The sequence below is a fragment of the Lethenteron reissneri genome, chromosome 38 (genome assembly GCF_015708825.2).
Source record: "Lethenteron reissneri isolate LAM-NWPU_2019-01 chromosome 38, ASM1570882v1, whole genome shotgun sequence".
NCBI classification, from domain to species: domain Eukaryota; kingdom Metazoa; phylum Chordata; class Hyperoartia; order Petromyzontiformes; family Petromyzontidae; genus Lethenteron; species Lethenteron reissneri.
The window spans coordinates 10,138,213-10,154,825 of NC_083816.1; the positions used below are offsets into that span (position 1 = coordinate 10,138,213).

Genomic DNA, 16,613 nt, shown 5'->3' on the forward strand with positions numbered 1-16,613 from the left:
TCCCGTTTTCGACCAATCACGTCGGTTGTTGCTTAGAGATTTGTGGTGGGCGTGGTTAGTGGGGGGGGGTAACGATTTGCATATTCGTCTCTGATTGGCTCTGCGGTGGCTGGGCGATTGTTAACTTCGTTGTCGCGTGTGCGGGAGGTCGTGGGTTCGATCCCGACTTTGACCGATGCCTGCTGCTATTTATTTGGACTTTTAGTGTCTTTCTCTCTCATCATTATGACAGTGGCTAGGAGATGTTGACTCCCTTGCTGGGTGTGCAGGAGGTCGTGGGTTCCATCTGGACCCTGATGACGCCTGCTGCTGCTGTATATTTGGAGTTTGTGGTGTCTCGCTCTTGAATACAGAGTAATGTGTTTGGCTACTGTTATCCACTTGCCCGTGACGATAAGCCACTACACTTCGTTGAGCTATCATTTGTGGCCCAGGCCTGGTAAAATAACCAACATATATTCTTGGTTCTTTCGGTAAAGTCATGTAGAAGGGAAATAATAAAATAAAAAATAAAACAATAAAATTCTCACGGCGTTTCGATTGCAACAACTGATGATGATTGCTTGTGTTGCAATCGAAACGTGAGAAGAATTATTTTATTATTTCCCTTCTACGTGACTTTACCGAAAGAATATGAATCCCTGCAGTCACGAAAGCTTTAAATCGAAACCAAAATATAGTTAATAATGAAAAATAAAAAATTAGAAAAATGTTCTTGCTGTGGATTTCACACCTGATGATGATTGCTTGTGTTGCAGTCGAAATGTCGTGATAATTTTTATTGTTTTATATTTCTATTATTTTATTATATCCCTTCTACGTGACTTTACCGAAAGAATCAAGAATATGAATCCCTGCAGTCACGAAAGCTTTAAATCAAAATCTAAGTTGTCTTGTTGTTGTTTAACTTGCATCCCACTGGGATTTTTGCACACAGCGTTGGTGTACGGTGCTTTTTTCTGCAATATTTTGCTGTCTTTTCTTGGATTTTCTGTTTGCACTTAGTCACTTTAAGATGTTTTCTTGTTCATGTTTTTTTTATTTTTTAAATTTTTACAATTTTCTTGCTGTGGATTTCACACCTGATGATGATTGCTTGTGTTGCAGTCGAAACGTCGTGAGACATTTGTATTGTTTAATATTTACATTATTTTATTATTTCCCTTCTACGTGACTTTACCGAAAGAACCAAGAATAAGACAACTTAGATTAATACTTAATTTGGAGCTTTCGTGACTGCAGGAATTACGTGTTTGTTCTTTCGGTAAAATCACGTATAAAGAGAAAATAATACATTAAATACTAGCATACGACGTTTCGATTGCAACACAAGCAATCATCAACATATTGGTGTTTCTATTTCATGTATACCCGATGATGATTTGTGTTTCTATTTCATTTATACCTGATGACGATTGCTTGTGTTGCAATCGAAACGTCGTATGCTAGTATTTAATTTATTATTTTCTCTTTACACGTGACTTTACCGAAAGAACCAAGAATAAGACAACTTAGATTAATTAAGGCCATCACAGCCTCATCGGAATTTTAAATCCTTTATATTAAGTTCGCTTGCTTGCGTGCTTGCTTGCGTGCTGGCTTGCGCGCTCGTTGTGCGAGACAATTAATGTTCGTGAAAATTTTTTTCCAAAATTTTACACTGTTTAGGGAAAACAAATTTAATATTTAATTACCAATTGCTTAATACTGGCAGACAATCATCTGACCCATAGGTGGCAGCCATCTCAAGCCAGAGGACGATATGACTCTAGCCGCCACGCATATAAAGGATTTAGAGTGAAAAACTTTGTTTTTACGGGTTATACTTATTCTCCTCCGTGTTACCAGCATGGCAGTCGTGGTGGCGCTGTTGGGCCCTCTTTCTCAACGCGGAAATTGACGAGTCGGTGCACGATCCACACACAGAGACACATTCAGGGTGGTGGCATTCGAGACACGACTTCACCCAACTGGCGTCGTTTCGTCTCTTGTCTCATCCCATTGCCACGTAGATCTCACACGTAAGTACACACTACCCCACCCCCCGTAGACTTCGTTTCGCCTTTAGAATTTGTTACCAAAACAACAACAAGAAAAAGAAAGAATCTAAGTTCGCCGTGGTTCAACGTTGGCACGGAGGCCGCACCAAGCGCTCGCCAAATAGCCACCGCGTGAATTAACAACACATTAAATGCATAACGATGTCACGCGACTGCTGCTTCTAACGCAAATAACATCTTGGTAATCAAACATTCGGGTGATGAGGCTTGGTGCGGCAGCGTTGACCTTCACGAGCCTAGGGCTGGGGCAAAAACTTGGGCCCGGTTATTAATAGAGGATACGGATGATCGATTGTTATTGTACTCGTGTGTGTGTACGAATCGACCACGGTGGTGATGGGGTTTTTTTGTTGTTGTTGCTGTAATTTACGATCTCCCGTCGCGGCAAACTCCACCCTCGCCTTCGTCCACGCAGTCGGAGTAGACCAGCGAAACGTCGTACTCGAATCGTCGACGCCCTGGGGTTTACTCTCCAACACACCGGTGTGCTGAAGTAGTAGTTAATTGACTCGTTCTCTGTCGGATGGTGGAGGGTTTATAACGACATTTAAGCGATATAACCGGGAAAAAAACAATTTATTATGGACGTAGTGTGTGTGGTGGGTTGAAAGTGTGGGTACTCTTTTGTTCCAAAACGTCTGATCAGTGTGTTGGAAGAGTTAGGCCACCCAAGCTTTTAGTCGTGGTGCTAGCGAGCACTTCCTGTGCTTTGGTTACTTTTTTAGCTGTAGGTGCCGGAGCAAACTACACACAGGAAGCTGAAGAATTGAAACGCCAATACAACAGAGAGCAAAAATCACGATGTAAATAACACAATTATGGACCCTTTTCAAACACGTGGTTGTGTTATTCGTTACATGTCAGAATCAGAATATTTATACTGGAGGAATCCGATGACCTATAATGCTCCTTTCCACAGATGTCCAATGATTGTCCACCAGCCAAAGCTGGCCTGTGATTGACACACGTATGGTGATGGCTATTGTAGAATCACTCATCGTGTCCTGAGCATCCCAAATTATTTATCAGCAATACATTATCACCATCGCACCGATACAACCAAGTGTTTTCGCCAGAGGGGACCGTGTTCCTTTCCTAGGACTGAGTTGTATACGTTATCCAGCCAGGTCTGGTACCAGGACGTCCACTGAATTGTGTCCAATTGAAACGTTCTTAAACCGTGCTGTAGATTGTGTCCTCAGAGCGATTGACATGTATTCAAGTATTTGAGGTGGAGAGGTGACACAATGATTAGAGCATTGTGCTGTGAACGTAGTCACCCGAGTTAGATTCCTTGCGACGGGCAGAATCAGTGGTGAGTGATGTATGATTTCATTCTGCTCCTTCATCAACCTGGACTGACCAGCGTGGTGAGGTATGGTCAAACAACCTCCACGAACGAATCGGTATCGGAAGAGCATTATAAAGCAGTGGATTGCCATAAGGCTATTGTCACTAATCATAAAGTACTGCTATGTTTTTTACGACTATATGTAATCACCTGCAGCGTGTTTATGAACTAATGCAACGCACAGAGGTGACTTGCAAAGGTATGTTTTATTTTGAAGGCAGTGTCATTGAAGAATGTGAGATGTTTGCCAATAGTGTAGGCTTCTTGGAGATTGTTGTGGTCTCCATTTAAATTACTTTTCAGTTCTTGCAGACAATTACTGTACTGTAATACAATAAACATTTAGACCTTTGCGTCTTTGAATAACCTTTGTAATGGAAACACCCGATTTGTATCTTGTATTTCCTTGAAGTCGACCTTCAGAGTCACCTAGCTACAAGGGGTCAAATCGTAAGTTTATACTTGATGAAAGATTAAGTTTAATTATTGAACCTTCAAAACGTCCACCTCAATGGGTGTTCATATGGGGTCAAGGAAAAAAATCATGCAGGTCTTGAAGCCAGATCACTGACTGCATTTAATTGTACTGTATGTCTTATATTTCACCTTCACCAGACCACGATAACCAAAGTGAAATATGGTAAAATAGCCCCCACGACCCTTAAGGTGTGAGGAACCCTTCGATCCATTGGTGGACTGACAAATGTCCATACTTGTACAACAATATACACTACATTATATAAACAAAACTTAATATGTACAATAATATCGTACTGCACAACTTTCCAATAACAAATTCAAAAATAAGCTGTGATTTTACAAATATATTTTATATTAATATTGTTTAATGTTATTTAATTAAGTTGACAATATACATGAATTTAAATAGACATACGCACATAATTGGACATTGGGCAGTTCCATTCCTCATTGGTTGCGTTGTGATGAAGAACTCGCCAATTTCTGTTGAAAGTCTGTTTTTGGTCAAACTCGACGTTCACGTGGACCAAAATCTCGGATCTCGACTTTTCCAACGTTTGAGATCTGAATCCACCTCGCTGAAGTAAATGTGTAAATGTTCTTCACATGGGGGAAAGAATATGCTTTGTGATAAGGTGGTTATTCAACCTTTCCGAATCTGAAAAGTTCCACAGGGCAATTTGGGTTCAGAAAACCGACTCTACCTTTCCGACAAGTGAACGCACAAACTTGGGTGAGAGTTGGGAGTTTTGAAAGTAACATTTTTTTAAATGTACCTTTACCTTTCATCCATGTAAAAAGTTCTTGTCATTACTAAAATACAACATTTGAAGATCACCGACAGCTTTATAAAAAAATTCCCTACGTAATCACCAGTCATGTTATCCACTGCCGAATGAAGGCCGCTCCATGCCACGGACGGTCATGGGGATTAATTGGCCATATTTCACCAAGCCAGTCAGCGCCGTTTGGGGAAGGGGTTACATTGGTTGCAACAGAAAATACTGTACATTTGAATAGGTTCTCACATTCGCAATTGATAGACTGAGGTTTAATTTCAGCCGGATCTGGCCACGTCGGTGACCCGGATTTTTTTTTCGCACGCCACATGCTTTGGTTGTGGTTACCGCATTCGTGCCATCTTCTATTGTACTGGGGACCTGGACAATATCCAGTTGAGAAATGATGCCCTGTCTAACACTGTGTTGATTCTTCGTTTGTGTCATACCAGCAGGAGCCTTCTTTGAATTACAATTCAAGCGATGGATCCCATTCGCGAGGAAATGAAGGACTGGTGCAGGTCCCATTTAGTAGACTTTTACATCGTGCTTGTGGATCATCTCATCCCACATCTTGTGTGCCTCACCGAAAGCGATGTGGTAAGAGGATAAAGCCGTGGTATAAAATACGACAATTTAAATGTATTTGTTCATGACAATTATTAACAGGCGAGTTGCTTTTTCAAGAGAGACACCTCGGTTAAGAAACAACTGCAGCAGTGAACAAAAATCAAATGACATGGGGAGGATAGAGGCTAGTTTAACAGCCCTTTGTCAGTTGTCTGCTGGATGAGTGCCCTGCACTGTCTAGGTCATGGGAATTAGTTGGGTCGAGAAACAAGACCAAAAGTTCAGGCCCTAAGGATCCAGCATCATCGTCTTGTGCCATCCTCTTCCTAGGGACTCCCTGCACTCCTCTCTATCCTCCGCCAGTCTTACCTCTTTCTTCTGCTGCATCTCCCGTCCATTCACTTGGTCATCTGCCCATCACCTTCTTGCAACTGCCTGCATACTCATTTGGAATATCACTGTCGTGCAAAGTTGAGCGAGGTTCCATGAGTGTTTAGATCAGTTGAGCCCATGAGTGTTGTCCTGGCAGAGACACGATAGTTTTAACTAAGTAAGCAAAAGCAAGCAAATATATCCTTCATAACCAGGTGTGATCCCACAACGAGGTTAATCAGAATCATGATTTATATATGTAGAAACAAAACCAACAACTTTATTTTCGGTTTCTAAGTTTTGTTGTATGCAAATCGCAACATTAAATGACATTCCAGCACATGGGTTTAGTTTAAAGGAAGATGTTTGGTTCATAGATGATCACGATTTCATCTAACTTACATTGAGCAAGTGTGTGAAGGATATGAGGTCCTGTTAAGTATTGTTCAAATCCAATTGCAATTAAGTTTGAACTTCATTTTCAGAAGAACCAGACATTTAAGTATCTTGTCATTAGCAATTTTGAGCTCACATGTACAGTACAAGGGCAGGGTATCCTGAGCACTTTTTTAAAGGTGCTTGGTCTTCTTTTATGTAGGGGTAGTTGTGATTCTTGACAACTTTAAAATAGGTATTTTTTGGACAAGTATTCTATTTTTAACGAGACATGCATAGTAGAGGTTGCGACATCGCATTGCAGTATGAACACGGTGGTCTGAGTTGATTCCCTGGCATGGCTAATATCAGTGGTGAGTGATATCTGAAACGGTCCTGGGGTCCCTGCCATCACCAACCTGTACTGACCAGTTTGGTGATGTAAAGTTAAAGGCACAGGCCTACAATAGCTTGCTCACGGCACTGCTCACCGAAGGGCTTCCACGAGATTGAGCTCTCTCGAGAGAGCCGCTCGAGAGAGGACTCTAACCCGCTGTTCCACGCTTGCCAGACATTTCAGTTTCAGTTTTAATTTGTTTTGTTTAGCCCTGTGAGCCATTCAGCTCTTGAATCGGATGCAACCGCAACAAACAAAAAACATGAACAAGAAAACATCTTAAAGTGACTATGTGACTATGTGCAAACGGACATCTTGGACAAAGTGGAAGTACCCACATTCTACCTCACCACATGCAACATGCCATTCGACTCGTGATGCTAGTGAAGTATGGTTAAAAAAAGATGACATGGCATGGGGTAGCCTTCATCCAGCAGTTTACTGATGAGGTGTAATTAATAATGAATGTTATTTTTAAAGCAACTGTATTGCTGACAGTGAGGCATTGTATAATCCATCGTTGGCAAAGTTGCATTTGCGCTGCATTGCTTGTTCACATACAGGAGCGGATCAAATGTGATCTCGACCGGGGTGGCAATAATCGTGGGATGGATACATTGTTGAACCATCTGTGGAGGCGTTCCCGTTGGTACGACGAATTCATATCCGCCCTCCGCAAGGAAAAACACGGTGAACTGGCTGACAGAATGCAAGCCGAACTCTCTGCCCGTAAAGGTGAATACAACACCCCACAAACGTCTTAATGATCATTTGTGAGAGAGAGAAAAAAAACGGTTTTGTAGATTAGGTTGTTGAAATGTGCTCCAAGCCACCCATGTTTCCTCTTTATCTAGAGAAACAATTGCGTACATTGTACATGAAAAAAATCATACCACTAATTGTCAGGAGTGCCAATGCACGATTTCGGATGGCAATTTGTAATTTCGCCTGTTCATTGTTAGGGATGGACTGTGTGCACGCCTTGTGAGGTGTGGTTTGTGTCTATTTGGGGTGGCTTTGGCAAATTCCAACAAGAAATCTGTGTTTGCGTCTGAAAGTTTCATTAGCATTCATCGTGGGTGAAATACCTTCAGACAGTCCTGCATATCAGCCTCTTCCAAAGAATATTCCTCTCATTGTTGGGACTATCTTCATGGTGTTTTTTTTTTTACTTGGGGTGAGACGCAGAGCAAAAACAATCCCGTGATGATATGGATTGTAGATCTGGAGTGTCTTTGTGTGTGTCACATGATCATAAAGCAGCCACTGCTGATTACGCTTATATACATTAACTTTCCCGAGATTCACTGAAGTGGTTCGCATAATTTCATAGCTTATTTTTTATTTAAATGAAATTTTTTTGCTTGCAGTTCCATAAAGCAGGTTAAGATGCGATTGTTTTTAGACGCTGTGCAATGTTTAATTGCTGTTATTCTTGTCATTCACTAGCGGCACGACAACCCACCCCTGCTCGCCAGCCCGTGCATCCCCCCCCCATGGATGTGAACGTTCACGCGAGAGTTGGAGGTCCCGCCATGGTGGTGGCCGAGCAGAAATCCCTCTCCAGTGAGAATAGTGGTCACCAGGCCAACTTCCCAGTGCAGGTCACGCCGGAACCCCCTCCTGCCCCATCTCCAGTGCAACCACCTGTCCAGAATGAGGCGTCCGCCCAGTCCACTCTGGCTGAAATCGCTTGCGGGGAAGGGCTGCCAACGCCCACCGCCGGTGGTGGCGCTGCCGTGGAATTGCCGAAGTGGCAGGGTACGTGCGCGCCGAGCCTGGAAGGGGGTTCGGCGGACGTGAGCAGTGACGGCTTCTTGGATGGTAAAGACGCAAGGGCACCAGTCCAGGAAAGCGACGCAGCTGTGGAGGAAGAAAAACTCGCACCACGCAAACCGGCTTCTGAAAAGCGGCAAAACAACGCCGACTTGGATGCGGTGGGGGCAGTACCGTGAGCGCAACGTTTTGCCCAGTCAAGGTGTGTCTGCCGCGATTACACTTGATAATGCCAAAAGTCCGCCCGGGGTACCTGAATGTAATCTATTGCCTCAGCCTACACAGCCCGGTCGAGATAGCAGGCGTCGCGAAGATGAAGATGGCATTGGAAAGCCACAGGTTCTGAGCGCAAATCCACCCAGGAGCTTTAATTTAACAAGTGCTGATCTGCAGACCAGCGTTGCCGATACCCTGGAAGTTAGTAAGGCGAGTCATAGTGCCTACCAAAATCCACAACTGTTGAATAATGTCAACGATACAAGCTCGCCTATGTTTCTTCAAATTCAGCATGACAACAGAATGGACCATGTGACCAGCTTGTCTGAAACGGAGGCTAGAGGATCGGCTCTGCAGATGGGAAGCTCCACTGGACAGCTTGCAGCATCTGAAAACGTTGTGCGCAACAACTTGTCACGAAAGGAAGACGCACAGGTGCTGCCAAAACGACCCAACGAGCAACCTGGCGAGCGATACGAGCAACGCTACAAACAACCCCAAGAGCATCTTGACGAGCAGCCCTACAATCCGAATAATGAGCAATCCAACAACCAGCAGCAGCTTGAGCAATCCTCCGTGCAGTCCTACGAGCAACATTACGAGCAACCCCAAGAGCATCTCGACGAGCAGCCCTACAAGCGGCATAATGAGAAATCCTCCAAGCAGCGCTATGAGCAACCCCAAGAGCAGCGAGACGAGCAGTATAACGCATCCAGAGCAGTGCCCAGAGCGACGGAAGCAACCAAACCACTCCCTGGTCAAAGCAAGTGGAGGGAATGGCTGGGGGAAAACCAGCTGGTTTTGGGAGGAGCTGTCTTGGGGATACTGGTGATTGCTTGGCTAAACGTTCGCCATAGGTATTGACATACGTGTCTAGATGGGAGAGCGAGGGTGAGATTTGATGGGCACTATCAATACGTCGCCGATATATTAGCGCAGGGTTTTACTGGTACGAACCTCCTGGTTCCACCAGCCTACAGGGGATTATTGTGTCCGTCCTGTCGTGCATCCAAAAATGGGAGGGGTGGGGCTGGGTGGGGAGGGTAGCTGGTCACCCCGTGGTGCCCTTATAAAACTCAACGTTTAACCTACTCACGCCGGCTTGTGCCCGCCCTCACAGTCGGCCATATTTGCGGAATACACCACGCCAGCCGTTGACCCTGGCCATTGACCGAGCAAACCAACGTTCCTACCAGCTCCCTCCGCAGGAATGTGTTTCAACTATATTTAATATTTTCTGGTGGCCCACAATAAATTTAGTGTGTGCCAGTGGGCCACGTGATGTCATACTTCACGTATACAGATGTTATGAAATCACTTTGCATGATGTCATGTGACCACTAATCTGTATCTCCCTCTAGTCTCCAGGTTTCTCTCTTGTTTGTCTTGCTTTCATCTCAGTAATCCATCTGTGTCTACAAATCTGTCTCGTCTTTATCCCCATGACCCGGGAATCATCAGGTTAATTTAATGCACTGTCATTGGTTTAATTAATGAGAATCAGAAGGTATTCATACCGGAGGAATCCAATGAGCGATAAAGCTCTTTTTCACAGATGTCCAGTAGGGGCAGGTAAGAACGTGACAACAACAAACAGTGCAAACACACGATAGTAGTGCAAAGTACAAGAAATGTAAACAAATCACTAAAATGCATAAAGATACAACAACTAAACCATCCCCATCCTACCAAGCAAAGCCCACTGAGGTATTTACTTATTTTTCAGAAGCGACCTGGCCACATGTGATCGCTCAACAAAGTGGATTATCACGTAGAAATTTCTAAGAGCAAAATCTAAATAATCAGAATGTGTGTTTCTAAATGTGGAGGGAAAATTTCAAGGATTGCGATGCTTTTTTCACAGGAAAGGCTTAATTTCATCTGGAGCTGGCCAGCTGATATTAAGCCGTCATCCTTCACCCCCCCCCCCCCCCCCCATTGTCCACTCTGTGGAGGTGAAGCTGCAGTGTGTTGTGGTTGGCATTTGGGAGCTCCCAGAAAATATTCCATAACAAATTAAGCCCTGAACATGGGTACTGGGTAAGATATTTTTAGCCAATACAAAGATCCATGTTTTGTTTGGCCATGTGGTCCTTTCTTGGCCAAATGTTATTAACCCTCCACCACCCTGACAAGTTTTGTCACATTTATAAAGATTATTTAATCGTGCCAATATATTGCCTTGATTAAATAACCAATAGAATCTCTCCGGCGGCTTGAGGCTTGTCATGACTGAATATGAAGTTTCACTCCAACTGCTTTGAGCTTCTATTCGGAAGTGAACTTGGGAAATTGTGTTGCGCTGCATCAGCTGACTTCTTTGCTCTAAAGTACCCGCCGTGACATCACCAACCGCCAAAGTATGGGTCATCTACATGTCTTTGTGTGTTGGGTTTGGCCATCCTTTCAATTAAATATGATGAAACATCCTGAAAAATGTATTTTAATTGTGCCACTCATTACCGCCTTATGCCCCAACACGTGTCTTTTATACTGCATGTGTAATATGTCCAGATGTGTGGTGTTTTGTACCAACACGTGCACTTATATCGCCACAATACACATTACTTTCCAAACTGAACGTCTTTACGTTGCGTATATGTTCGCAATGCACGTTGCGTTAAAAATAATGCATTTATACATCGGACAGTTACATGCCATATCACGTGAAATTGCACGCAACAGTGCACATAGCTACTCCAGGTCTTTATGTTTTTGTTGTTAATTAGGATTGCCCTTGATGTTAACCATCATCAGCACCCTTGTCTTCGGTTTGAGGTGGCGGACAGAGTCCACCTCTTGATTCTCGCTACTCGGACGACAACGCGCAAGTGACTCAATTTATTATTGGGATATGAAGGCAACATCAAATTATGGGATCGGCTGCCACCAGACTAAGTTCTCCTCGGAGATCGCGTGGTGGGTCGTGTGCTCATCTGCTGTCGAATGTCCCCCTACCATCGAATTTCAGTTAACTCGATGAATTCCAGCTGCACGCATCAGCCGAGATTTGGTAAACCTCGGGACAGACTTTTTTGACACTTCCTCAAATTGGAGGCAGGCGCTGCAATTGGGGAGAACACGGGTCTGCTGGAGTTTGAGGACATGGTTTTTGCTTGTAGCTGGTGAGACCATTGTAGTTACTGTTTTCTTCCAGTAGATGGGGGTATATGTAAAGTGTTCTACACTCCCACATTTAGCAAGGCCTGAGCCATACAAATTGAGCAATTTCCTGGAATAATAATTCACTAATTTAATCCGCCTACTTCCTGAACAATATTTCGTTTATTACCAATTTTTTTTACCATGACGCTATCAAATACACACATCTGGCGTTGTGGTGCAAATACTATAACTTGATTTTGTTTACATTCAAAAATGCAAATAATGCAGATGTACTGGTGATGTGTATCTGTAAGTCACCAATGTGGCTTGTGGGTAGTGGTGTAGCTTTGGGCAGCGCAGGCAGTGCACGAGGTCCTAAGGGCCAGAGGGGCCCACATGCCAAGCTAAAGTGGAGGAGAAATCGGATAGGGGGGAGGGCCTCATCTCATTCCTTGCACTAGGGCTCATGCCAATCACGCTGCGCCTTCACTTGTGGGGTTGGTGCTGGGTTCATGTGTGAAACGCCCACCTGTAGAGCCCGCTAGGCGCCTATCGTGGAGTTATACAGAAAGTAGGTCACGAACCTATCTGTGGCCAATTTGACTTGATTCTCATTTATGGGTTTTCCATGGACACTTCGTTTTACACTTGCATGCAAAAATAAACTAAGCATCCTAAATAGGTCGGGTTTTCATTAAAATAAGTGTTGAAAATCTTCTTGGTTCTTTCGGTAACGTCACGTAGAAGGGAAATAATAAAATAATAAAAATACAACATAATTCCGACAGCCCTGTTCTTCACCCGAGGACGGCTGCTTGCGTTGTGGCTGAAACGTCGTGAGAATTGTATTATGTTTTATTATTTTATTATTTCCCTTCTACGTGACTTTACCGAAAGAACCAAGAAGGTGAATCCCTGCAGTCACGAAAGCTTTAAATCGAAATTTAAGTGTTGAAAATCATTGTCTTTTCTCATTAAATAAGGATTCGTTTTGAATGAACTGGCCAATAGATGTATGAAGACAGTATTAATGTTAGACGTGCAACATTAACATTTGTACAGGTGAATTCGAATTGTAGAAAAAGATTTGGTTTTTAAATATACGTTCAAAATGTTTTGATAATTTTCCTCCCAATTCTTTCCTGATTGTGTCCTATCAGCGTCATTCCGTTAGGCAGAGTTTTCCATTCGCATCTCTCAGAACAGTGATCCTTTGTATGAGAGAATGGGGCACGTATGTGGATATCACACGAGCTATCTCAAAATCTTACCTCTTGAGCCTTTGGGTCACCTCAAAGTGTCAAAAGAATTCAACTCATTTTTTTGTATATTGTTTCTTCATTGGGAGCATGTTGAAATCAAAATGTTTTACCGTTATTTGCATTTCTGATACCGTTAATTAAACAATGTTGATGTTCCATTGCGCCAGAATCTCAGATGTGATTATACCAGGTGTATTCCACTATATTTTTCACAATATGGTCAGTCAATTGCTAATTTAGCTATTTTCCTTTTAAATTGTATTTGTGTGATTTGAAGTGAAAATCAGTGGCCATAAATTAACCCTTACTAGCATTAATCGTCCGTCTTGGCTGCTCAAAATTGTTATTATAGGGGGGGTTTGTTGGACATTTAGAGACATACTCTTTGGTTCATTCGGTAAAGTCACATTTTTCTACCCACGTGACTTTACCAAAATAACAAAAGAGTATAGATTCCTGCAGTCACGAAAGCTTCAAATCAAGATTTAGAGACAATGAACGTACCAACAAATTGCATAATGCCACACGTGGGAGCTGTGGTGCAATAGCGCAGTCATTTGCACTCTGCGATAAAGACACAACAACCTTCATTCGATTGCCGGCCAAGGCGAGCATCAGTGACGAGTGAAATCTGAACCCGTTCTGGGCCCCCCCCCATCACCAATCTGCACCAACCAGCATGGTGAAATATGGTCGAACAGCCCCCATGACTTGAATGGCATGGGGAGGCCCTCATCCAGCAGTGGACGGAAAAATTGCTGTACATATAGAATGTCTTCATGTGTAGGTGTAGACTCCAGTCCAGTGGAGCTTAACCTGGAGTACAGGCACTCCCTGGGGTGCGAGACGTGGCCAGATATATTTTGCAAGTAAATCGTAACAAATTAAGCACGGGCATGTAAGAATAACTACTTTGTTTCATCAAATCTATGTAATTATTATAATTTGTTTCTACGTGACTTTACCCAAAGAACCATGTAATAATTATTATACATTTAGTTTTACGGTTGAGAACCAAAGGGGTGCAAGGCTGCGTTAAAGGTAAAGAACCACTGCTCTAGTGGCTGCAGGGATTCATTTAATTTATTAATTGATGCATCGTTACACCCCAAGTTATCACTAACAGAGGCAGGCATTGTTGAAATTTTTTTAACACTAGCTGTTGTCTTGAAAAAGTCACACCCAAGCAACTGTAATGTCGGGTTTATTTTGGAAACACATTTTAAAGTTCTAGTCATTACATTAGTGATGGCAGTTACGCTACTGAAAATAATGTCACGTCTCCGTCGATGGCATTTTAAAGTCTTATTCACAAAACCCTTTTAATTGTTCCTTTTTGACTTAGTGAACATAATTATAACGTGGAAAATGTACCATCACCATGAGATCATTTTTTCAATAACATTTTAAATGGTAAACCAGAACTTGATAGTAACATTTTTTTATTAAAATCTTTTTTCAGTTGCTGCATGTACACTTGTTATAAACACACTTGGGTTAATGGTGAAATCAGCAAGTTTGAAGACTTGAATAAAAAGTCATTCTTCAAAATGTTAATTCTGGTCTCTAATAAAGGATTATAATGGAAATATCAGAGTGGTGTGAACTCATTGATACATATAATTAAAACTTGCATTGCCTATCAAAATGTGAAAACGTATATATTTTTTTTATTGTACGCAACACAATCGCCATGTAACATCACCACAGAATTATGCCTAATCGCCATAACATTTTATTCCATGGGATTTGAGCGATTATCACTCAAAAACTGGACACCGTGTCCAATTTGAGATTGATAATCAGAAGTGAAAATGCTATCATGTATTTCTAGATTTGAAGCTTTCGTGACTGCAAGGATTCATACTCTTAGTTCTTTCGGTAAAGTCACGTAGGTAAAAAATGAAATAAAAATTAATAAAAATAAAAAAAATAGAAATCACGACGTTTCGGAGGCAACACAAGCTTCCGTCACCTGAAGACGCCTCCGAAACGTCGTGATTTTTATTGTTTTATTTTTTATTAATTTTTATTTCATTTTTTACCTACGTGACTTTACCGAAAGAACTAAGAGTATGAATGCTATCATGGCCAATGCGTTTGCTGCTACCACCACGCCTCGCTATCGCATGCTTCCGCCTGCTTAGAGCTCCGTGTTTCTTGCAAAGTTTAAACCTGACCTTCAAGGTCCTCTCTCACGGCGATTAAACGGTGGGTGAAATAGGTTTAATGCCCCCATGTATGCACACATTGAAATACAGTAATACATTTTAATCCGCTTGGACCCAAAGACATTAAATCACATTCTGAATGTCCTGCTTGGCAAGCTTACAAAAGCTGTCCCTGACAATTGTCAGCCCTGAAACATTCAATTGTATGAACTTAATCCATGAGTGCCTCTGGCCACCATTTATTTGGCTTCAAATTTCCCCCCCTTTGGCCACTAAAGCTGTCGGTAACCTGCCCTCTTCCGTCCAGCACAAAGTGTCGCACACATCGCAACCCGCCTTTACCTGATACCATCTATCGCAGCGAAATTTGGAACACGTACAGTATTTACAACCATTAATTTTACAAGCAAAGCACAGTGAACCCTTTGGATTCACCAGAAGAAAAAAAAAACATCTTGACACCTTTTTTTATTTGTGTGTCAGTTTTGATGACGAAGTCACGCTCGGACAGATGGTTTATTCACACGTAAGTTTTGTAACAAAATAATACAGAGCTTCTTTCTGCATCAGAGGCACTAATTGATTAAACATTTAAATCGTTTTGCGCCTTACAAATTACAGCAACCGTTTGTAAGCTTGCCGTTCAGGTCAATTAGAATTTGATTTCATATATTGGGCCAAGTGGCTTCAAATGTGTTATTTCAATGCCTGCATACATGGGGCAGTACCCTTTTCACCCAACATTTAATCCCAAACTCCAACATCGCATCCTTTTTCCAGCAAGATGAACGACGGAGCTCTAATCGCAAATGAAAATGGACCTCTTAGGGTGCCATATTCCAGCGAGAGGTTGGGTCTCATGCTGACACTTGTCGTGCCGTCATAGCTCCACAAACAATAATAAACACGTTGTCCTGCGGAGGGAGCTGGTAGGAACGTTGGGTTGCTCGGTCAATGGCCAGGATCAACGGCGGCGTGGTGTATTCCGCAAATACGGCCGACTGTGAGGGCGGGCACAAGCCGGCGTGAGTAGGTTAAACGTTGAGTTTTATAAGGGCACCACGGGGTGACCAGCCCTCCCCACCCAGCCCCACCCCTCCCACCCCTACCCCCCACCCAGCCCCTCCCCACCCCTCCCATTTTTGGATGCACGACGGACGGACGGACACAATAATCCTCTGTGGGCTGGTGTAACCAGGAGGTTCCTACCAGTATAACTTTGCTGTGCTGATGGCCACAGCGTCCGTGTTCCTATTGGGGGAAAAAACACTCCCGAATTAGCTTCTCAGACGCTGAAAACCTGCCAGTGACCTAAGGCAAAAGAGGATCGTTTCATTTTAATTCATCCCACTCTTTTTTTTATGGAACGCTTTTCTCATTTAGTCACATTTATAATAAGGTCATGCTGTGATAGTGGAGCAATTAACCCTTGCAATGTCTCTCCGTGCCAAAGCCACTCTGCAGAAATAACCAGCACGTGTGAATGTCAGGTAGAAATCCTGAGCCATGCCGTCTCATGGCCAATCAACTCGTGCAGTGTCTATTATGATAGCGCCCAAATCGCTGCCCGCTCAGGCTTGGCATTGAACATTCACACGGCGTCCTTCTGGGATGAATGACGACTGATTAGATGGGCAGAGAACGCAATTTTAGGTTCACCGCGTGTTCAGCTGTTTGTGTAGCGGCCGTATTGCCTCAT

General features: G+C 43.0%; 1 protein-coding gene across 1 annotated transcript; it reads left to right on the plus strand.

Moving 5' to 3' along the window:
- The first annotated feature begins 156 nt into the window (after window positions 1–156).
- Window positions 157–14,332, plus strand: LOC133351779 (uncharacterized). The gene is made up of 7 exons (XM_061567290.1): window positions 157–354; window positions 1,849–2,021; window positions 5,126–5,270; window positions 6,948–7,119; window positions 7,834–8,321; window positions 8,437–9,204; window positions 9,350–14,332. The coding sequence occupies exons 3-7, from the start codon at window positions 5,154–5,156 to the stop codon at window positions 9,461–9,463; spliced, it is 1,659 nt and encodes a 552-aa protein (XP_061423274.1). The 5' UTR covers window positions 157–354; window positions 1,849–2,021; window positions 5,126–5,153; the 3' UTR covers window positions 9,464–14,332.
- Window positions 14,333–16,613: the final 2,281 nt, after the last annotated feature.